The sequence below is a fragment of the Peromyscus eremicus genome, chromosome 5 (genome assembly GCF_949786415.1).
Source record: "Peromyscus eremicus chromosome 5, PerEre_H2_v1, whole genome shotgun sequence".
Classification (NCBI taxonomy): Eukaryota; Metazoa; Chordata; class Mammalia; order Rodentia; family Cricetidae; genus Peromyscus; species Peromyscus eremicus.
Window position 1 is genome coordinate 9,106,865 of NC_081420.1, and position 22,573 is coordinate 9,129,437.

General features: G+C 53.9%; 2 protein-coding genes across 4 annotated transcripts in view; one reads left to right on the plus strand and one right to left on the minus strand.

Moving 5' to 3' along the window:
- The first annotated feature begins 665 nt into the window (after positions 1 to 665).
- Positions 666 to 14,724, plus strand: Hk3 (hexokinase 3). 2 transcript variants are annotated; one of them, XM_059262888.1, is made up of 18 exons: positions 666 to 761; positions 5,377 to 5,539; positions 5,736 to 5,890; positions 5,983 to 6,102; positions 6,204 to 6,299; positions 7,049 to 7,148; positions 7,224 to 7,407; positions 7,855 to 8,010; positions 8,174 to 8,407; positions 8,756 to 9,051; positions 9,148 to 9,287; positions 9,365 to 9,484; positions 11,439 to 11,534; positions 11,713 to 11,812; positions 13,475 to 13,658; positions 13,761 to 13,916; positions 14,063 to 14,296; positions 14,384 to 14,724. In XM_059262888.1, the coding sequence occupies exons 1-18, from the start codon at positions 666 to 668 to the stop codon at positions 14,526 to 14,528; spliced, it is 2,775 nt and encodes a 924-aa protein (XP_059118871.1). In that variant the 3' UTR covers positions 14,529 to 14,724. The 2 variants fall into 2 exon arrangements, with proteins under 2 accessions (XP_059118871.1, XP_059118872.1); XM_059262889.1 differs by having other exon boundaries at positions 5,383 to 5,539.
- Unc5a (unc-5 netrin receptor A) overlaps positions 14,703 to 22,573 on the minus strand; it is a 58,848-nt gene continuing 50,977 nt past the window's right edge. For both annotated transcript variants that reach the window (XM_059262891.1, XM_059262890.1), the window contains 9 exons: positions 21,498 to 21,686; positions 21,083 to 21,385; positions 18,250 to 18,337; positions 17,789 to 17,957; positions 17,376 to 17,609; positions 17,102 to 17,251; positions 16,858 to 17,022; positions 16,087 to 16,265; positions 14,703 to 15,889 (listed from right to left, as the gene is read on the minus strand). In XM_059262891.1, coding sequence (XP_059118874.1) covers positions 15,724 to 15,889; positions 16,087 to 16,265; positions 16,858 to 17,022; positions 17,102 to 17,251; positions 17,376 to 17,609; positions 17,789 to 17,957; positions 18,250 to 18,337; positions 21,083 to 21,385; positions 21,498 to 21,686 — 1,643 coding nt within the window. In that variant the 3' untranslated portion in view covers positions 14,703 to 15,723. The remainder of the gene's footprint in view (positions 15,890 to 16,086; positions 16,266 to 16,857; positions 17,023 to 17,101; positions 17,252 to 17,375; positions 17,610 to 17,788; positions 17,958 to 18,249; positions 18,338 to 21,082; positions 21,386 to 21,497; positions 21,687 to 22,573) is intronic.

A 22,573-nucleotide genomic window follows, 5' to 3' on the forward strand; every position in this document is an offset into this window, starting at 1 on the left:
ATTAGTCCATCCGTTTCTGAAGCACAGATTCAATTTCTAAAGCACACACCCCTTGGCACACTTCTCTGTCTCATGACCTTCTTCCTCAAAATGAAACTTAAGTGCTTGGCTTGTCCCCAAAGCCAGCCTGCTTGGTTTTGGGTCCCTTCTTACTTTTCCAGGCCCCTGACCTCCCAGTCACAGCAGCATAGTTATCCCTGTGTCCTGTCACTGCTTGTGCCAATCCTGCCATGGTGTTTGGTACGGCTGCAAAATCCCCGAGGGCAGGGCCTGCATCTGCTTTACCAGAATTGTTCATGGTGGGCGTTAGGAACCAGAGGATCTGCGTGAATGAACATTTGAGCTTGGAATCAGCTTTCCCATGCTCTCTCATTACACATGCTTCTGGAAAATAACTGCCTCCTGGTGGATTGCTAAAGGATCCTTACTGTCAGAAGTTTTTATTCTTATATTATTAAAATATATATAAATATAATATATAATATATTATGATATTATATTATTAAATTATTAAGTTTAATTCTGTTTACAACCCCCTTCTTGGTCCCTTTGGAAGGAAAGAAGTTGTGGGTCTGGGTTATTGCCTCTTGGAGCCTATGGAGTAAGTGTTCTTGATTCCAGCTATCCCTTTTTCCCTATAGGTAGTCAATAGTCACTGTGGAAACATGGCCACCATTGGGCCTGTTGCTTTGCAGTCTGGAGAAGGAGCCTCAAGATGCCCACAGGAGGGCATGCCAAGGCCCTCAGATAGCTCAGAGCTGGTAAGCCTAGCATTGGGTTCCAATTCTGTGCTTATTTAAGACTATCGAGGATATGATAACTAGAGGTATGGGTTGCTGGGCTCACACACTGTGGTCTCTTTACAGTCTGCTGAGCTGCTAATCTCCAATCTCTTTTGAAACTCCAAATAACTGCAAGGTGTAGATTGGTTTCGGGAGGAGGGGCTTAGAGATGAAAAACGACTCATTTAAGACATAAGAGTTTGTACTGAGGACTGTCAACTTTAAAGTGTCACTTTTGCCAGATTGCCACATAGATGCTACCTACACCTGCCCTACAAGGGCTGACATATCCAGAAAGAGCCCTCCCCATTTTCTTTAAAAAGAAAGTAAAATAAAGGGTTCTCTTGTGAAATGCTTATACTTTCACTATCAATACACTTTTACAGACTTATCCACCACAAAAAAGGAAGAAGAAGAAGAAAAAAAAAACCTGATGGAATTGAAACTTTCAAAAATTAGCCTTATAACCCCTTTCATGATTGGTGTATCCCTTTGGCTCCATTCCATCCTTTCTTATCATTTAATGTTACCATTTCTTAGTCCTCTTTCTAAATGTTATACTATATTCACACTTACACCTGTACACACACACACACACACATACACACACACAGACACACACATTATAGGCTCGGAGCTGAGTCCTTGAGTCCTCTTCTCTCCAGTCTCTCTCTGGCACCGTTTCCTCATGCGGTCACTGCGGTCAGGCACCCGAGGTAGCTAGTGCTGACTGGTTTCCTTAGAAGTCAATATTTCTCTCTCTCTCCCACACTCCCTCCCTCCCTCCCTCTCTCCTTCTAACCCTCCCTCTCCCCTTCCCCCTCCCTCTCTTTCTCCTCTATCTTTCTTTTCTTCTCTCCTCCTGGTTTGGTTTTGGTGGTGTGAGGATTGAGTCTGGGGCTTTATGCCACCGCCACACCTCCAGCCTCCCTTCATCTTGACTAAGATTCTGAAGTCTTCACCTACCACACCCTGGAGCAGAAAATGCTTATGTAAACCATTTCATAACTCTTGGTCTCCATTTCCTCATCAGAAAAGCAGAGGAAAATAACTTGAATTATTTGAATGTTCTCTTCAAATTTAAAAAACAGAAAGCCCTGTGGAGATAAAGGAACGGGCAAGAGACGATGCTCAGTGAAGTGGACTTGGATCACCCCGTCTGTAGTTCCTGTGGTTTTCTGTCGTGTGCTCTGACATGTTTACTAGGTTTATTATCCAACTGTGGTGGCATTCCTGTCACTGAGTTTCACACACGCACACCACCCTCTCCTTTGTGCAACCTGTGCCTCAGGTTGCTGCTGTAAACATTTCCTCTATGTTCTGCCCATAGCTGGGCCCCAGATGTGTGCAATGGCTGCTGTACCAGGGCTTGTTCCAGGTCATCATCATGTCCCTTCTTACTCCTGCCCTGAGACCCCTGCACAGGTCCCACATCGGCTGTGCTGGCTTTGTGGTGTGTACCTGCGGTTTCACAAATGCCCGATGGCTTTGCAGGGCTTCGCGGGGATACCAAATGCTCTATAGCCAGGGGCCCCACTCAACAACCCCGGCTTCCCTTCAGACTCCCTTTCCATAGCCGTGTGTAGGTCGAGGGGGCTAATCACATGTCATCAGTGTCTAGCTACATCTTCTAGTCCCTTGCCAGACCTTTGCAGAGGTCTCTGTGTTTTGGTTTTTTTTTTTTGTTTTTTTTTTTTTATTTTTCAGGAAAGGGTTTCTCTGTGTAGTTTTGGTGCCTCCTCTGGATCTCACTCTGTAGCCCAGGCTGGCCTCAAACTCACAGAGATCCACCTGGCTCTGCCTCCTAAGTGCTGGGATTAAAGGCGTGCGCCACCACTGCCCGGCCGAGGTCTCTGTTTGTTTCCTGTGGGTGTAGAATCAGGCCCACTAGGCTAATTGTGTCCCTCACTGCAGAAAGAAGCCTGACTTCAGAGGGTGTTGTGTCACACACTGTCTGGCATTGGTTTAGTCCCCCATCCCTGCCATCTTTGCACTACTGTTTGCACTTGACAGATGAGGTCACTCACTCAAACAGGTGGTGGATGTGATGGAGCCAAACTGGTACGGCAAGCTTGTGAAAACAGTCCGCACGGAGTCAACACCCTCCAGTGCCTTTCTCCTCACTCTCCTGATGAGCTCTCCCCCTTCTGCGCCAGCGGGGCAGGAAGGAGAGGTTCTGATGACTTCTGGATAGTGTACACCCTACTGCAGTCTACTAGAGAAGTCAGTGTGTGTGTGTGTGTGTGTGTGTGTGTGTGTGTGTGTGTGGCTTAGTCACCTCATAGTCTCTCTCAAAGAGGAAGAAAACTATGAATCTGCCCAAGCTAGTAACTTCTCCATGTTCCCACTGTGCCCATCCAGCAATGCTAAGACACTTCCCATCTGAACAATGCCTCTCCACTTTTATGTACACTGTGTCCCCCACCTCCTGCTTTTTTTAAAACAGGGTCTTGCTGTGTAGCCTGTGCTGGCCTGGAACTTATTATGTTGATCAGGCTATATCCCTTTTAATGCTTAGGTCACCCCAACTATTCAGTTAACAAATCCCAAATTCTGTTCAGAGCTCTTGCCATGGTCCTTAGCTCCACAAGCAGGACGTGGTTCCCAACACTGGGTAACTTCTAAGTAGGACATTCACAGTTTGTATAGGAGATATCTGAGGCCTAGATTGCCATGACTTTCCTGGGATCAAAGAACCAGAGAGGGGCAGAGTGAGGACTGAGGTTTTCTCTTGCTTTTTTTTTGTCTGGATTTTTATCGTGTTTGGTTTTTTCATGGGAGATGCTAGGTTTTTACCAAGCTTCCTGTTGATATGGGAACATCTTTATAGTCAGGTCAACCTGGGTTCACAATCCACCCTTCCCCTTCAGAGCTCCTTGGGCTGGGCAGATATGGCTTGCTCTCTCCAAGCCTCAGCTTCCTTATTTATAATAACACAGAAACAGCCCCTCCTAGTGTCTGGAAGCATCTGTTCCAGTGCAAACATATAACGGGATGTCTTGGACTCAAGTTAGGATGATGTGCCTCCTTAGGGAGCTACCCCCCGACTCTTCATAAAGAGGGGTTGCGTCAGTCCTCCTCACCTCCCTCTCTCACCCTTGCTCTCTTTAGATCAGTAGTTCTCACACCCCTGATGCTGCGACCCTTTAACACAGCTCCTCATGTTGTGCTGACCCCCAACCATGCAATTATTTTCATTGCTACCTCATAACTGCAATTTTGCTACTGTTGTGAACCATAATATAAACATCTGTGTTTTCTGATGGTCTTAGGTGACCCTGTGAAAGGGTTGTTCGACTCCCAAGGGGGTCACAACCCACATGTTGAGAACCACTGCTTTAGAGGACCTTTGTTCTCCAGGTGCCTAAGTTGCTTCTCAGATTTGTGTCCAGTTTGGGGAATGGATCTTCAGAATAGAATTCCTGTGCCACAGGAGATGGGGCCTTGGGGGAAAAAATCTGAGAAAGGTGGAGCTACTGAGCTGCGGCCCTCCAACAAATACAGCTTCCTTGGTGGATGAACAAGAGGGTCATCCAAGGGAAGCTTCTTGGAGAGCTGAGGGCTGTGGTCTCCCTGTTTCTTGAGCTTCTAGTAGAGTGAGAACCTGATGTCACATCCTTCACCTTCTCATCCTCTCAGCCTTCCCATCAAGCTCTGATCCACTCCCAGGCCCATGTTCCCCCAAACCCATCCCCATGTTCCCCCAAACCCGTCCCATGTTCCCCCAAACCCACTCCCTTGCTTCCCCAAACCCGTCCCCTTGCTGTGGAGAAAATCTTTTTATTCTCTTCCCTCAGGATGTCAGGTGGCTCATTCTCTTCCTTCATTGAGGTCACCACTGGTAAAGCCTCCTTCACTCATATCTAAGATGTGACTTCTCCTCTGGTCACACACTCCTGATCCTGCCTCTCCATTTTCAGTAGCCACCATCAGTACCAGGACCATATTTTATTGTTGACTCTGTCTTCCACAAGGGACTCAGCAGAGCTCAGCAGGAGCGGGACTTGTTTAGCTGTATGGTGGGCAGTGTTTGGAATGGTGCTAGGTGTTCAGCAGGGTGTAGTTGATGTGTTGGGAAGAATGGCCAACTGAAGGGAAGGCCATCTTCTGCTCTGTGGTCTGCGCGTATCCCTGTGGTGGGCTTGTTCAGGCTCCAGGGTCTGTGAGGACTGGAGGCAAGTACTGGGGTGTGGGTTTTGTTCTGCCTTTGTTCACTCATCGAATGCTTACAGAGAGACCACTACAGCACGCTTGTTCTGAGAATGGGAAAGCAATTATAGCATCCTGAGAGGGCTTCACCAAACCTTACATTTCAAAAGCTAGATGGGCAGGGTAGAGGATGGAGGAGCTGAGAGGAAGTCACCGGGACATGGAGCACAAAGAGGGACGCAGGAGCAAGAGAGCCAAGGTGTGAGGAGCAGCGAGGAGGGGGACTTGAAGACCAGCGAGGCTCAGGGAGGATGGAACAGGATGCTAGCCAGCCCCTGGAAAGCAGAGGGCCTAAGAAGGCTGGCTGAGTCAGGCAGGACAGTCCTCTGTCCTAGCAGAATGGAGAATGGCTCCCCCTCCCAAATGTTGGTTTGCTTCTTCTTAGGTACAGGAATGCTTGCAACAGTTCAAAGTGACCAAGACACAGCTACAGCGGATCCAAGCCAGTCTTCTGTGCTCCATGGAGCAGTCACTGAAGGGACAGGACAGTCCTGCCCCTTCTGTCCGGATGTTGCCCACATATGTGGGGTCCACACCACATGGCACCGGTGGGTAGCACAGACTAGGATGGTGGCCAGACATAGAGAATGTGTTCTGATCTGGGGGAAGGGAAGTTCCTTATCTTTGTCCACCATCTCTAAGGCCCCTTTTACTGAGCTTCTCGGACTTCGGAAGTTTTTCTGGGAGGCATGCAGCCTTGGTGTTGCCAACTGCATGTCTTTCTATGACCTGTTTGTCCTCTAGAGCAGGGAGACTTCCTGGTACTGGAGCTGGGGGCTACAGGAGCCTCCCTACGTGTGTTGTGGGTGACACTGACAGGCACCAAAGAGCATAGTGTGGAGCCCAAGAGCCAGGAGTTTGTGATCCCTCAAGAGGTGATGCTGGGTTCTGGCCAGCAGGTGAGCAGTCCCTGTGCATCCTCTGGGGCTTGACTTGGTTGGGTGGCTGGGGCTCAGGTGGTCAGCGCTAAGCACTCATCTTGTTCCCACAGCTCTTTGACTTTGCTGCCCACTGTCTGTCTGAATTCCTGGATGCACACCCTGTGGAGAATCAGGCTCTGAAGCTTGGGTTCAATTTCTCTTTCCCTTGTCACCAGACGGGCTTGGACAGGGTGAGGTGGGGGACACATCGGGGCTGGCCGGTGGAAAGAGACCGCAGCTCTTGTGAAGGCCACAAGGGAAAAAAAAAATAACCCTGCTTTTCTGCCCCCAGAGCACTCTCATTTCCTGGACAAAAGGCTTTAGGTGCAGTGGTGTGGAAGGCCAGGATGTGGTCCAGCTGCTAAGAGAGGCCATTCAGAGGCAGGGGGTGAGTGAAGGTCAGGGTGATGGAGAGCTGGCCCTGCTGGCCTGGGCGTGGCGTCTGTAGGTCATGCCTGTGTTTCTGGAAGGTCCTGCTTTCCTTTCCTGTGCACAGCCTTTATCCCATTTGACCCTGGGGTTAATGTTGCTCCTATAGCCAGAATTAAGCAGAGGCTGAGAAAGACTCACCTGAAATGACCATGCCCTGGGGGACATGAAAAACACCTAGGACCCAGCCCTCAACATCCTCACGTTCTGGAAGGGAAAGTATTCTAATAAAAGATTGCCCCTGTGTTCAGATAACTCTAGTAGCAGCAGAGGGCGCAGGGAAGGAGCAGTTTATCTTATACCTGAGCCGAGGCTCTAGAGGAAGATCAACTGTAAGAGGAGCACATATGTCCAAATCCCAGTGCTCCAGAAGGGCAAGTCCTCTTGGACTAACCCCAAGGTACCGATTAGAAGTCAAATTAGAAGGGATAGCTTGGGGTGCCAGGCCGAGGTGTGGTGAGACAAGCATGGGTCAGTCTTCAAGAAGGCACTCAGCTTTGGGACCTCCTTCCTGGTCCTATGGGTAGGAGGAGCCTCCGTGATCCTGAGAGCCTGAGTTGGGGCAGGGGATGGAAGGAGAACCTGGAACGTGGGCCCGAGGTATATGTATGGGACATGCAGACATTTCACGACTCTGGGTATCTCCTCCAAAGCCTCGGCGCTCTGGCCACCCAGGCTGACTCTGACTCTGTTCTCTCCATTGCCCAGACCTACAGTATTGATGTGGTGGCCATGGTGAATGATACAGTGGGCACCATGATGGGCTGTGACCTGGGCACCAGGCCGTGTGAAGTTGGGCTTGTTGTAGGTAAGCCGTGGGCCATTCGTGATGAAGGGTGATAGCTGCTTGGTGGGCAGGCTCTGACGGGGTCCTCCCTGCCAGACACTGGTACCAATGCGTGTTACATGGAGGAGGCACGGCATGTGAAAGCTCTGGATGAGGACCGTGGCCGCACCTGTGTCAGCGTCGAGTGGGGCTCCTTCTGTGATGATGAGGCCCTCGGACCAGTACTGACCACCTTTGACCGTGCCCTGGACCACAGATCCCTAATTCCTGGTGCTCAGAGGTGGTGGCCTGGTGGTTCCCCTGACTCTGCTCTAGGCCCTGTCCTACCACTATTCTATCCTACCTCTTTCACTCTTGGGCCCTTACCTCTTCCCATCCTTCTGAGGGTCTGCACCTTGCTTGCCCTTGGGGGTCCCAGGTCAGACTTAAGCAAGAAAAGCTTCAGAGTGCTAGAACCCAGTTTTCAATCCTTGATCCTCCCAGTCAGCCCTGGTGGGTTGGGGGTTGGGCATTAGAAACAGTTGAGTGAGATGTCTCCTGCTTTACTGGGTCCTGTGTCTTTCTAGGAGGTCCCCAGGCATAACCCAAAGGGTTAGAAAGGGTAAACCCACTTGTCCTCCGGGAGGCCATTTGCTTCTGGAACCTTGAAAACAGTGATTCCTCTTTGAGGGCTCAAGTGGGCTGAGGGTGTATGAAGGGCTTTGTCCAGTTACCCTTTCCACCATAGGTTCGAGAAGATGATTGGGGGCTTGTACTTGGGTGAACTGGTGCGGCTGGTGCTGGTCCACTTGGCCCAGCATGAAGTCCTCTTTGGCGGCTGCACCTCTAATGCCTTGCTAAGTCAAGACAGCATCCTCCTGGAACACGTGGCCCAAATGGAGGAGTAAGTAAGGGAGGCAGGCAGACAAGGGACAAGGGGAATCTGCTTGGAAGAGGGTAATGTACTCTCTCCCCAATGTAGCTGTGGGCCTTTGGTGGGATGGGCAGCTACTAGGTGCCGAAGCCCCAAATCAGCACCCCATGTGTCTTTGCCTTCCTCCCTGCAGCCCCACCACTGGGACAGCCTGTGTCCACGAAATCCTGCAGGGCTTGGGTCTGAGCCCTCAGGCCTCGGATGCTGAACTTGTGAAGCGTGTGTGTGAGTCTGTGTGCACACGGGCTGCCCAGCTCTGCGCGGCTGCTCTGGCTGCAGTCCTAGCCCGCCTCCAGCACGGCAGGGAGCAGCAGACACTGCATGTGGCTGTGGCCACTGGAGGGCGAGTGTTTGAAAGACACCCCAGGTATTGTGAGAACAAGATCTCATGTGAGCAGGTAGCGTGAATGGTTTTGTCTGTCTGTTTGTTTGTTTGTTTTATGATATACACCCCAAGGGCATTCTGGTTTCATGTGTGCAAGCTGGTGGATGTGAACGGCTGAGTGAGAGTTGGACTGGGCTGTGGGAGGCCAGGAGGCATGTAGGGAGAGAAAAATGTTTCTTTTTGTGTATGCCAGGGAAAGAGGGCAGTGGATGTATGATTGGTGCCAGGGAACAGGTTCAGGACTGAATTTATTTAAAATGATAAAATCTAGGACTCCAGCAGGCCATAGGTTCAGATGCCATGCTGAGTGTACTTGGTGTGTTTATGTAGGTTCCTCTGCACTCTAAAGGAGATGGTAATGCTCTTGGCCCCAGAATGTGACGTCTCTTTCATCCCCTCTGTGGATGGTGGTGGCCGGGGTGTGGCAATGGTGACAGCTGTGGCTGCCCGCCTGGCTGCCCACAGGCGCATCCTGGAGGAGACGCTGGCACCCTTTCAGCTGAACTCCCAGCAGTTGACAGCGGTGCAGACACAGATGCGGGAAGCCATGATCAGGGGCCTTCGAGGAGAGGCCTCCTCCCTCCGAATGCTGCCCACTTACGTGCGAGCCACCCCCGATGGCAGTGGTGAGCACCTGGCCAGAGTGTGGACCTGGGATGTGGGTTCCTGGGAGTCACAGTGTGTGCTAGGGCTGGAGCCACCATTTCTCTCCTGTCCCACAGAGCGAGGTGATTTCCTGGCCTTGGACCTAGGGGGCACCAACTTCCGGGTCCTATTGGTACGTGTGGCCGAGGGCAGTGTGCAGATCATCAACCAGGTCTACTCTATCCCTGAGTGTATAGCCCAGGGCTCTGGACAGCAGGTACTTAGAGTTTGGGTCCTGACATCAGGGGTGGAGAAGGAGGGAGAGAGCCACCCCTGACATGCCCTATCCTGCAGCTCTTTGATCATATTGTGGACTGCATCGTGGACTTCCAGCAGAGGCAGGGCCTGAGTGGACAGAGCCTACCCCTGGGATTCACCTTCTCTTTTCCATGCAAGCAGCTTGGTCTGGACCAGGTAAGGGAGTTAAGTCCAAGAAGTGATTCCCAAGGGCCTCCAGTCCACATATCCTTAAAGAGTGGGCAGGAGGCCAAGGAAAACCGAGTAAGGGAGCAGCATTGCTGAGCTGGGACTACATGCCATTCTGGCTTCCTCCAAAGATGGTGTGCCCATGGTTGGGGCAGGAGGCATTTCAGAGCAGCACTGGTCGATGTTGGTGCTGACCAGAAGATACATTGCCTAGTTCAGCCATGCCTCTGGTGTCAACCATGTCTCTGGTGTCAACCATGTCTCTGGTGTCAACCATGCCTCGGATGTCAACCATGTCTCTGGTGTCAAACATGCCTCTGGTGTCACCCATGTCTCTGGTGTCAACCATGCCCCTGGTGTCAACCATGTCTCTGGTGTCAACCATGCCCCTGGTGTCAACCATGTCTCTGGTGTCAACCATGCCCCTGGTGTCAACCATGTCTCTGGTGTCAACCATGCCCCTGGTGTCAACCATGTCTCTGGTGTCAACCATGTCTCTGGTGTCAACCATGTCTCTGGTGTCAACCATCCCAATGGTGTCAACCATGCCCCTGGTGTCAACCATGTCTCTGGTGTCAACCATGTCTCTGGTGTTCTGCCTTCAGGAAGCAGCATTTTGTTCTTTTCTCCAGAAGAGGCTTGAGGCCACATGTTTCTTTGCTTGTTTACTTCTCAGCTGGACACAGTGCTGTGCCTAATCTAGGTGGCAGAGTGACAGCCATAGGTCAAACACACTCAAGACACATCATATCCTTCAGCATGTGTAGGTGACTTCTCAATGCATGCCTCTGATGTCTGGCATAGGAACAGCTAGTCTTAGGCCTCTTGTCCAAGCTCCCAGGAAACTGAACACCTCCAGTTCCTGTTTGGAAGCTTTTCATGCTGAGGAGCCTGCTGCCCCTGAGGGCCTCTGCTATATCCTTAGTTGTCTTATGGCCACCACGATCTTATCTACCCAGCAGCCTGCATGCATTGTTTTCACCCTGTGCTCCTGTTCTGACGTCTATGAAGCATAGCTGTTTTCTCTGCTGTCTTTTACACCATGGTCTGGATGGTGCCACTGCCTAGTATCTCTCCTCTAGTCTGGCTCCAGGCCAAGCATGCTCACTTCCTTTAGCTGTTCTCCACAAGATATGGGAAGTGTGTCTCAGTGTACAAATCTGAGCATGCAAAAAATGTGGCATAATTAATTTTTTTTGTAACTGAATATAGCTTGTGTGTTGAGCCCATGTTCTTCTGGGGATATAGTTCAGTAGTTGGACACTTGTATGTGGGAGGTCCTGCACAGTACCATTTTCCTTTGATAGCTGTGGTTAATTCCTACCCTTTCCCTCAGAAATACAAGCCGTACAGCCTTTTTCCAGGTACAGTTCTGCCCCTTGTTACTAAGTCTCGTTGCTCACAAGAAAGACACGTCTGTCTCATGCTGCCCCCCTGTCCCCCTCCCCCAGGTGTCTGGCTTTTCAACTCATCCTTTGCCTCTCTCTGGGACAACTGATGGATCTCCCACTGAAATGGCTGTGCCTAACTCTGAGAATTACTTCCTTTGAAATGGCTCTTGGAATTTTTCTTCGGAAGGATGGGATTTGCTGACATTTGAGCCTCTACAGTTCCTCCATTCTCCTTTTTCCTCCATGCAGTAATCACTCTGCCAGCTCTGTTCATTCCAAAGGGCCATTCCTTCTGGGCAAGCTTCTTAAAACGGCCAGACCTCAGACCACCTGAGCATTCTGGAACGAATAATGGAAGACATAGGTCGAATCGTTATTAATAGGTTTCTTCACACTGAAAGTTTCCTAGGGAGTTGAGAGACGTGAGAAAGCAAGGCCTTCAACCACAGGGCAAAGTGGGCAAGGAATCCTGCATGGCAAGGGCGGAGACTGTGTACTTCTGGTGGTTTGTGAGGCAGAGTAACACTCGTGTCTGCTTGATCCCATCTCAGGGCATCCTCCTGAACTGGACTAAGGGGTTCAATGCATCAGGCTGCGAGGGCCAAGACGTGGTATATCTATTACGGGAAGCCATTAGGCGCAGACAGGTAGGAGACTACCTCCAGGGGTGCTTTTGGGGTTGTGACAGGCCTGGAGGGGAGCAAAGTATCATTTGCTTCCTTGAGGGGAGTAAAGGGGCCCTCTACAATAGAGACCTCTGAGTCCAGTGCTGGTTGCCATGACAACTATGTTGCCCAGCAACTAGCAGCATCCTTTTGTATGCAGGCAGTGGAGCTGAATGTGGTTGCCATTGTCAATGACACGGTGGGGACCATGATGTCCTGTGGCTATGATGATCCCCGTTGTGAGATGGGCCTCATTGTCGGTAAGGAGGGCCCTGCCCTCGGTGCCTCTGGTGCCTGATAATTCATTGCCTTCTGTTGATCCCTTAGGTTGGACATTCCTCTGACCTTGGGGATATGGGCTTATTTCTGTATGACCCAATAGAGTTCTGGGCCCTTGTACTGAGCTAGGAGTCTGGAACTAGGGCATTTCATCCAAGTTAGCTACTGATTTAGTCACTGACTCCTCAGTTTGCCCATTTGGTAAATGAATCTCTACTAGACTGGCTTTGCTGCACCCACCTGTATGACCTTGGGTAACTCATTAGTCTCCATTTCTTCATCTTAAGGTATAATGGCAAGAGGTTAAGAGAATGGAATGAGAAGGGGCTGGGCATGGTACAGTGCCTGGCTCATGGTACATGCTCAGTGTTTGACACTGCAGAGGGGATGGCAGGTCGGTGACTTGTGAGGGTTCTAAGGTATCAGTGAGCTCTTACCCTGGGGCTATCTGGCACCTGGACAAAAGGGCCGGAAGACACACAAAGGATGAGGAATTCTATCTTCTCAGAACGGAGCATCCAGAAGGGATTAAGCCCAGAACAGCCTGTGGCACTTACAGCTGACTCTGACTCCACCCCCAGGGGCAGACAGGCTAAGATCAGAGAGGGGCCAGTCCTGGGACAAGTGGGGGATGAGACGGGGCTCCAAAGGAGGGTGGAAGCCAGGGGAGGAAGGCTCTCAGGCTCCCTAAGCACGAGTCTCTTAGTAGATGGTGGACTCTCATGGGTAGGTAGGTGCTTAGGAGAGGCACAAACTACTAGAGAAATCCCGGGTGGAACATCAAGGGGCCCACTGCTCAGAGTTGGAAACCTGTAGAGCAGAGGGTCTTACCTTCCCGATGCTGCGACCCTTTAACACAGCTCCTCATGCTGTGACCCCCAACCATAAAATTTTCATTGCTACTTCATAACTGTAATTTTGCTAGTTATGAATCATAATGTAAATGTAAAAAATGTGTTTTCTGATGGTCTTAGGTGGCCCCTGTGAAAGGGTTGCTTGACCCCCAAAGGGGTCATGACCCACAGGTTGAGAAACTCTGGTGTAGTGAGAGAGAGAATGCCTTTCCCTCTGTTTCTCAAATATTACCTCCTCTGTGTAGCCTTTGAGTCTTGTAGGCAAAGGCAGCCCAGCGTGTGTCCCAGAGCCTCCACAATGCTCTTCTTTCTATTAGGACCTGTAGAGGCACTGTCAGAGAACGCCATTCACTGCCTCACTTCTGGCCAGACGGCGGGGGACCTTGTGCCAGTGGGCCATGTCCCCAGCCCTGGCCCACTCCAGCTGGTTTGACTTCAGCCCCTCACAGGCATTAGAGTGGAGCCACACATCTCCCCTGGGAGTGACCCGGTTGATGGCAGCTCAGGGCACTTTGGGACAGCACGGGAGATGCTCTGATGTTGGTACTGGTGGGGAGCACAGGAAGTTCTGAGGCTTTGGTACCGACAAGGTCTACATCAGGAATGTCAGAAAGGGAGGCCAGGACCAGGGAGATAGAGAAGTAAGGAGCCTACATTTTGATGTTTGGTGTGTGTTTAGGAGAGGTTTAGGCAGGGGAGGAAGGCTCTCAAGCCCCCTGAGCATGACCCATAAGGGGCTTGTCTGTGTCAGTAAACAGCTCCCATCCCCTGACCCTGGCCTGTCTACAGGAACCGGCACCAATGCCTGCTATATGGAGGAGCTCCAGAATGTGGCAAGCGTAGCTGGGAACTCAGGCCACATGTGCATCAATATGGAGTGGGGTGCCTTTGGGGACGATGGCTCGCTGGGCATGCTCAGCACCTGCTTTGATGCTAGTGTGGACCAGGCATCCATCAATCCAGGCAAACAGAGGTATGGCTGAGGCCCAGGCAGTGGCGGTGAGCACTGGCCTGCACTGGTGAACACAGCTGATGGGCCGCTACTTCATGCGGGTATGCGTGCACCCTCATACAGGTTTGAGAAGATGATCAGCGGCATGTACCTGGGGGAGATTGTCCGCCACATCCTCCTTCATTTAACCAGTCTTGGAGTTCTCTTCCGGGGCCAGAAGACTCAATGCCTTCAGACCAGGGACATCTTCAAGACCAAGTTTCTCTCAGAGATTGAAAGGTACCTGCATTGCAAGGCAGTCTGTCACTGTGGGGGAATGAATGCTGGGTGCTGCTGGTAGTGGAGGGAAGCACTCAAGGATTAAGTGGGGGAAACCCAGAGAGAGGGAGCTAATGCAAGGGTGTTCTATTCCTTCCTGGCTTCAGTGACAGTCTGGCCCTGCGTCAGGTCCGAGCCATCCTGGAAGATCTGGGGTTGACTCTGACCTCTGATGATGCCCTGATGGTCCTAGAAGTGTGCCAGGCTGTGTCTCGGAGGGCCGCCCAACTCTGTGGGGCAGGTGTGGCTGCTGTAGTGGAAAAGATGCGTGAGAACCGGGGCCTGCAGGAGCTGACAGTGTCCGTGGGAGTAGATGGGACACTCTACAAATTACACCCTCAGTGAGTCTGGGTAGGTGGGTCAGGCAGGGAGGCATGGCCAGGTGGGCTGGGCTAGCCTGGGCTGACCTCAGCCCTTTCTCCTCACAGCTTCTCCAGGCTGGTGTCGGCTACAGTTCGGAAGCTAGCCCCTCACTGCACGGTCACCTTTTTGCAATCAGAGGATGGGTCTGGCAAAGGTGCAGCTTTGGTCACTGCTGTCGCCTGTCGCCTTGCCCAGATGTCCTGTGTCTGAGGGAATCTCCAAGAACGATGAGATCTCACTGGACTAAGGCCTCAGCCTAGTCTGAGCCCCTGGCAGGCCCAGCCACCCAGGACTCCCACAGCAAGCCACGTGTGACCCCCTTATAACCACCTGTCCAGACCTAATGGCTTTCAGAGAGAAGTAACACTTGGGTTAGCAATATATATATATAATTTATTTACATTCACGTCCGCTAAAATCCCTACGTGCCCCGGCAGCCGGGCAAGGCTGTGTACATAAGGCCAAGTGTAAGTGCGTGAATGCACTTAAGACAGAGTCAGGACACAAGCTTCACACAACAGGCCCCACACAGGGGCACCGGCCAGCCCCAGGAACGGGCACGCCACGGCACGCACACTTGCCATTGTACAGCCCGGGACTCCCATTGCATATTCACACGCCCCGCTGGGCAGGGCACCTCGAGGCTGGGGGCGGGGAAAGGGTCAGGGAGGAGCCTTCGGGTGTCCCTGGGTGGGTGGGAGAAGGGCAGCATGTGAGAGGCAGATGTGTACCGACACCGGGCGTGAGAGACGTGAGCAGCCTCCAGGTGCACAGCATGAGATGTGTGTAGTGGGGGAGGGTCCTGCATGACCTGGAGAGGGGTGCGTGTGAGGTGAGCACACGAGGCATGCGTGAACACATGCCTGTGTGGTGATCGTGTGCCTGAATCCAAGGGCCAGCCCCTGTCCAGCTGGGGCCCTTAGTCCCCCAGGCTTGAAGCCAGGCCCCTCAAATATACCCCTACCCAGCAGGCACAGAAATGTTTGCATAAGGCCCACCTCAGGCAGGAGCTCTGGCGGCCATGTCCCGAGCCCAGCATGTGTGCGCATGCTGTGTGTATGCGGGGCCCCTGGCAAGGGACAGGAGGAGAGGTAGCATCACACGCATATACACACACACACAGATGGGCTGGGCTCAGCCCAGGCTCCAGGCACTGTCCACTCTGGGCCCTGAGACCAGGGCAGAGTGAGAGCAGGTGGCTATACCAACCTGGCCAGGCAGGCCATGGAGGGATGGAATTTGGGCAGGGTCTGAAGGACCAGCGTTAAGGGACAACTTCAGCCAGGAGGGGGCCTGTCCAAGCAGCTCTCCCAGGGTGTGGGGGTAGGGCCCCTGTCTGGCTTTTGCCTGTCCCTGGCAGGTGCCAAAGCTGGTGAGAGTGTAGGCATTACCGGCCTGGCTAGTCTCAGCACTCGGCCTCTGACACTGTGAAGAGGCCGGCATCTGGCTGGCCCAGTCCAGCCACGGCTGCTGCCAGCTGGCCGAGGTTGCCGTTGGGGAAGTGCCGTGCCTCCCAAAGGTTGAGGATCATGGCTGTGGGGCTGGGCTTGGAGGCAAGGAAGCTGAGATGGCTGCAAAGAAGAGGCAGTCTGGGTCAGTGGTCTGGCCTCGCTCCAGGCTGCCCTGTCGGGTCCCCAGTCTAACCAAGGGTAGGCATCCCCTCCAATACACCAACCACCCTGGCCACTAGTGGCTGTGGCACAGACCCTGTAAGCCTCCTGTCTACCCCATTTCCCCCACCAGTCCCCCTCTGCCTATCTCCACCCACCTGTCCAGGTGAAGTTTCTGGGCTAGAGTCCGCCAGTCGGCACCCCGGCTGCAGGGTGGGTCCAGGCTGGTAATGATCTTTTGCCGAATGAGGAAGGGGATCTTGAAGGCACTGGGGCCCACCAGGGCTGGGACCCCCCCTTCACTCTCCAGGGCCAGCAGTTCAGCAAACCTCGTGTCCTGGGTTGTGGGAGGTATGCAACAGGTGCCAGTTAGAACTCTGCCCACTGCTGCCAGGGCTGCGGGAGTTCCCAGACCACCCCAGACAACGGGGAGAGCAGGGCACTGGGCATCCTCCCCCGTATGCTCCGGGGCCCTACTCTGTGGGTCTCAGAGACGTAGCCACCTGGCCAGAGTCACAGTCAGTGTTAGTCACACACACACACACACACACACACACACACACTGCTCTGCTGGCCGTGCACACTCATTGCTCTTATCTCCTCACATGCTTCCACTCAGGTCCTGCTGCCGTCCTGCTCTTACTTACCCTTTAGGGCCCAGGACAAAGTCCCTCTTTGGGGAAGCCTCCCAGGGCCTCAGGCCGACTCTGCCTCCTCCTCCTCCTCCTCCTCCTCCTCCTCCTCCTCCTCCTCCTCCTCAGCCTGTTTGACTCCCCTCCCCAGATCTCATTTGCACCTCTGTCCCCAGCAACTTGGAAGAAGCTGGAAGGAGCCGAGTGGGTAGGGCTGGTGGTGGGTTGGCAGCTAGGCCCAGAGATGGGGTGTTTCTGGGGCGGTTGGAGGTGGGAGCACCTCACTCTCCTGCCCACCTTAGTGATGTTAAAGTTGATGCTGAAGCTCTGCCCATCGCCTTCCACCTGCCACACCCACACCTTGCAGGCCAGGTCAGTGGTGCTGGCGTTGATGCGCTCCAAGGTGAAGGTGCAGTGCAGATGCTGCTGGCTGCCGTTCCAGATGTGGTAAAAAGGGATCTCCTGCGGAGAGGGACAGAGAGGTGGCATCCAGCGTGCCTGGCACCAGACTGTGGCGCTCTGGCCATGGCGTGGGCCTCACCTGGTAGCTGACCAGGAGTTTGCTCTTCCACAGGGAGCTGGGCACATCGTGGATGGACAGGCGTAGGTTGTGGTAACTGTCTTTGAAGTGCAGGACACGAGGCTCCTGGATCAGCTGTCCACCCAGCTGCTTCTCCAGCTGCACCACCTCCTGTGGTGCCCGGATGGTCAGCAAGGCCCAAGGGTGGGAGTATCCCTCCCTGCTGCCCCCGAGACAAGGGCGTCTGTATGCTTAGGGCGGGGTGGTCAGCCCACAGGGCTGTGTGGGGAAGTACCTTGAGTGCATCGTGGGTGTCATGCAGGCAGTACACACGGATGTTGTACTCGAGGGAAGTGCAGGCCACGGGAGCGAACAGCAGGAGCCTGAGACGCTTGGTGGCAGCCACACTGAGGGCCTCTCCCACCAGGGCAAAGCGGCCTAGCTGCTCAGTGAAGACGTAGCAGGCGCCAGCCTCCAGCTGGCAGTAGTAGAGGTGGGATGGCGACTCCTCCCCGAGGTGTAGCACATCCTGTGGGCGGGGCCTGGTGGGTCAGTTCCTAACCAGCTGGGAGTCCTCAAAGCCACCAGGCCACCCTCAGCCCTCAGAAGTGGCCAAAGCTAGGGAGACTCAGGACCACACAGCTGCTGAAGGCCACTCAGCCAGGGTTCGGGTGGGTGGGGTAGCCTCAGACTCTGCTCCCTGCTTACCTCCCAGCTGCCCTCACAGGATTGCTTTTTGAGGTGCAGGCTCCAGCTGTCAGGACTGGGTTCCCCGCAGTGGTCCATGGCCAGGATGACCGGCCGGGTGAGCAGGACTCCTGGAGGCCCACAGCTAACGATGGGACTCAGCAGGGTCTGAGAGCCAGCTAGGGGCAACCTCAAGTGGGGAAATATGGGTGGGGAGGGAAAGGCGTCAGTGGCCGGTCCTAGACTGTGGGGTTTGGGACCCTAGGGGCAGGAGCTGCAAAGCAGGGTGAGCTTAAGTGTGCCTCATCCCTGTCCTCCCACAGGCCAGGTCAGAACAGGCACAGCAGTGCTGGGCACCTGTGCAGGGTGTGTGTGTGTGTGTGTGTGTGTGTGTGTGTGTGTGTGTGTGCGCGCGCCAGTGATTCAGGGCAGCAGGTGGGTGCCCTCCCAACCCCCTACCACAGCGAGGCCCAGGCCCACACCTCACGTCTTCTGGCTTGTGCAGTGTGAGGTAGATCTCGTAGATCTTTCCTCGGGGGATAGCATCTGGGGGAATGAGGAGGCTGATTCCTGTAAGAGCAAAGGGTCAGGCTTATTGCTACAGATACCCAATACCCCGTGAACTAGCCAGACCCATGACTTTCCCCTGTAGCCAGCCTCATCTGGGGACAAGGGTGCTTCAAGGACCGCCATACTGTCCCACCACCCACATAGGCACGACTGTGAGTCAGGGAGACTGGAAGAATGTCTGAGGTAAAACAGCTTGGAAAATGTATAACTAGGCCAGAAGAGGCCACGTACACTGTTTCTACCTCCCCTGTTAGCCAAATGGCATTATTTGGGATCAGAGCATTTTCTGCTTCAAACCTTCCCCATCTTCCAGGCTGCCATGCAAGGCCCTTCCCTGTCATCCCAGCAGTACTCTGCCCCGCCTTTTCTACACTCAGTGGTTCCCCGACGGGGGTCCTTCCTCCTCTAGTATCCTGTCCCCTCTAAGAACTGGTCGCTTCCAGCCACCGTCTCCACCCTTGCAGGTGGTGACGGTCTCTAACAGCCCTCCATGGCCAGCATCGACGGCCCAGAGGTCCTCCCATTCCACGATGTGTCCTGACCCAGAAGCTTTCAGCAGCAGTGCCAGTGCAGGGCGGGGAGGGGAGTTTTGGGTGGATCCAGCAAGGACAGAGCTGAGGAATTAGAGAGCAGAGCGAGGCCCTGCTCCGAGGACAGGAAGCCCTGCACGAGGAAGAACCTCTCAGCTCAAACAGGAAAAGGGGAGACATTCTGTGACTTCATCCTTAAAGCAGACAGATGTAGCTCCAGGGTCAAGTGCTATCTAAGGACATTAGAGTCTGTAAAGATACAGTGACGGCCCCATAGGGTTATGCGGCCTCCTGACATCGGAATTGTGGGTTTGTGAGTGCACTCCGGGATGTTTGCCTGTGTCCATCATGAGTGGTCTGTGACTGTGTCACAGAGCTGACGCCCAGGAGAGGGACTCTGTTGACCAGGTGCTTCCCTCACTAGCCTGTGCTGCTTCCAGAGCCTGGCGCTGCTAGTGTTGGTGACGATCACGTACATCCTGGTGTGAATGCTGGCTGTGGGGAGGCGCACACACTCACATGCTGGGCACCCAGAAAACTGAGAGGAAAAAGTGCTAGCTCTCAGTCCAGCAAGGAGAGAGCCAAGTAAATATCAGTAAGGCACGCAGGGGGAATGGGCAGCTTCCCACATGCCGGGGCCATCGAGTACCCACCATCCGTCTGCCTTTCTGCTGGAGCTGACAGGTACTGTCTCACCTCGACGCCCCAGGAGGATTTATCAGACCCTGTCCTGGGGGGGGCGGTGAGGCACAGACGGCAATGGCAGAGGAGGTGCTAGGGAAGGTGGGTGGATCCTATGAGCAAGGGGCAGCATGGTGTGTTGGGGTGCCAAGGCTCTAGAGCGGCTGTCATATACAGAAGTGCACATAGGAGGGGACAGCACACTGCAGCCAGCCAGCAGGGGTGGGTCACGTCAGCCTCGTCACATGGGCTTTGTCGGGAGCAATAGGAACCCAGAAGGAGTTAAGTCAGGGAGAGATGCAATCAACTCTGGATTCATCCAGTGAATGTTTGGGGGCTGGGGATGAGATAAGGGGTATGACAGTCTGGGTGTGCTAAAGTATCAGGGCAAGATGGGAGGAGGAGGAAGGAGAGGGGAGAGGGGGGAGGGGGAGGAGGGGGAAGAGGAGGGGGAAGGGGAGGAGGGGGAGGAGGAGGGGGAAGAGGAGGGGGAAGGGGAGGAGGGGGAGGAGGAGGGGGAAGGGGAGGAGGGGGGAGGAGGAGGGGGAGGAGGAGGAGGGGGAGGAGGAAGGGGAGGAGGAGGAGGAAGGGGAGGAGGGGGGAGGAGGAGGAGAGGAGGAGGAGGAGGGGGAGGAGGAGGAGGAGGGGGTGGCGGCGGCGGCGGCGGCGGCAGAGCTGTTGGGAAGGGCGAGCACACAGAACGTCGTGTGACTACAGCGGGTTGGTGGTGAGGGTGAAGGAGAAAGAGCAGGAGCCAAGGTGACCCCAGCCAGTTTCTAGCTCAGGCACCGACTGTGTGAGCTGTGAGCTCGGGAAAGCCCGAGAGGAGGTACTGTGGGAGACGGTGGGAGACGATTCTGTTTTAGTCACAGAGACTCTGAGGTGCTGTGAGACATCCAGATGGAGCTGCCCAGAGGCAGCTGAGTGTAGAGTTTTGGCCCTGGGAGAACTGGGGGCTGGGATGGAGGAGTAGGTGAGATCACTTGGACAGGAATGGCACAGAGAGGGACTCTGAGGAATGATTAGGGGTACATGGGGTCACCTAAAGACAGGGAACAGAGAATTTCAGAGTGGGATGGTGAGCCTTATTAGTGGTTGCAGCGATTTCTTCAAAGATGGCCCAAGAGGTCTCAGGGTCCCCGTCTGAGGTGCTTCTGTGGAGCGGTGGATGGGACCCAGGATGCAGTGGAGGTTCTCAGGGGTGCTCTGCTGTCTTGTCATTTCTGAGTCTCTGGGGTCTCGTGTTTGCCCTGCTCCTGAGCCCGGGGCCTAATGCAGAGCCCACCACATGTAAGGCTGACTATCTGATAAATGAACAGACAATACTTTCATGTCTACAGGCAGCAAGGAGACCCTTATCCATGGCTTCACTGTAGCTCCTCCAACTGAATTCTTTCCTAAACTACATCCTTTCCTGCTGGCCAGACACAGCCACTCCAGAGGCCGGTGCACTCAGGAGGAACATCTGGGCTGTTTTGGCTTTCTCTGGGAAGATAAGACTAGTCTTAGCCCCTCATGCTTTTTCGGGTCCTACCTGTATTAGGGATCATCAGCCGGCCCCCGAGGAAGTTGAAGGTCCCATAGGCCATGTTGCTGGTGCCGCGGGGCAGGGAACGAAAGTAGTTTTGGGTGGAGAGGCGGGAGACGAAGTCCTCAGCCTCAGAGGTGGGTGAGCTGTGGTGCAGCGTATGGCGGCCACCACCCAGTGGGCTGAGCAGGTGACCATTAGAGAGCTGGAACTTGGGGCTGGGCCCATCCTGCCGGGGACATAGACTGCCTTGGTAGGTAGTGGTGGTGGTGCTGAGGTCTGGCTGGATGGTGAGCAGATGGGGATTGTCTATGGGATAAAGACAGACTCAGCTGGTGGTTCAGAGGGAGTCCTCCTTAACAGCCCCAGCCTTGAGGACTCAGGCAGGAGAGCGGGGGCGGGGGGGGGGGCGACACCTCACCTGCTTTGTTGGGCTTGATGCTGACAGGCTGAAATCCTGAGGTGAGGATGGAGGAGTCGGCCACGTCTGAGTCCAGCCCTTCCTTCTTGCGGCAATAAATGAGGATGAGAACAAGCAGCAGCAAGATGAGGCACACAGCCACAGCAACAAGGCCTATGTAGAGGGCCACGTCCTCGGGGCCCGAAGCAGCTGCAAGAGAAAGCATGGCCTTGGGAACGGCAGGGCTGCAGGGCTGGTGAGGAGAGGCCCACGGCCTACACCCCAGGAGACTAAGGGCTCAGCACTCCCTGGGCAGTGACCATGAGGCAGGGAGCATAGTATTGGCGTGTGTGCCTTCTAGTCCTGTACCTGTCACCTCCTTGCTTGGGACTGAACAAGTCCTCACAGGCATAAGATTTGGCCTGAGGTTACCAGGAGCGTGGAGGGGAAGAGCTACTTCCCTGGGGTGAGTGGTCTATGCTTGGCCGCTAGGCTGGGGGTCAGGGTGGCAGGGGCAAGGTGTACTCTTGGGATACCTAAAGTACGGTGCTATGGTTTACACACGCCTGCCTAAGGATTCACGTCTTACAGTCTTGTCCCCAGTGTGGCACTGTGAGAGGCAGTGGGATCTTTTAAGAGGTGGGGCCTAGTGGGAGGGTATTACATCATTGTAAGTGCTGACCCCAGTCCATGGGGGGGCGGTGTCCATCTCTCTGTCTGTCTGTCTGTCTGTCTTTCTTTCTCCCTGACCTGTGATCTCTCTCTTGTATGCAATACTGACATGGCACCATCTGCCACTAAGTAACGTGGCTTGGGTGGGGGTTACATTTGCTGGAGCCAGCATCATGTGGAACCTGAGCCTCTAAAACTAATAAACCTCTTCTGCTATTTCATTATAGTAATGGACAACAGACAAATGCGTGGGTGATCAGCTTCTCATGTGTTTCCAGGTCAGATCGAGCCCTGTGATACCACCAGCCCTGGAACTGGGGTGGGGTGGGGGGACCAACCACTTGGAGGAAGTTCTATTGATTTTTGAGAGTTTTGCATAATGGAAGAAATGTCCATCAGAAAGGAATTGACACAGATAATTAGGT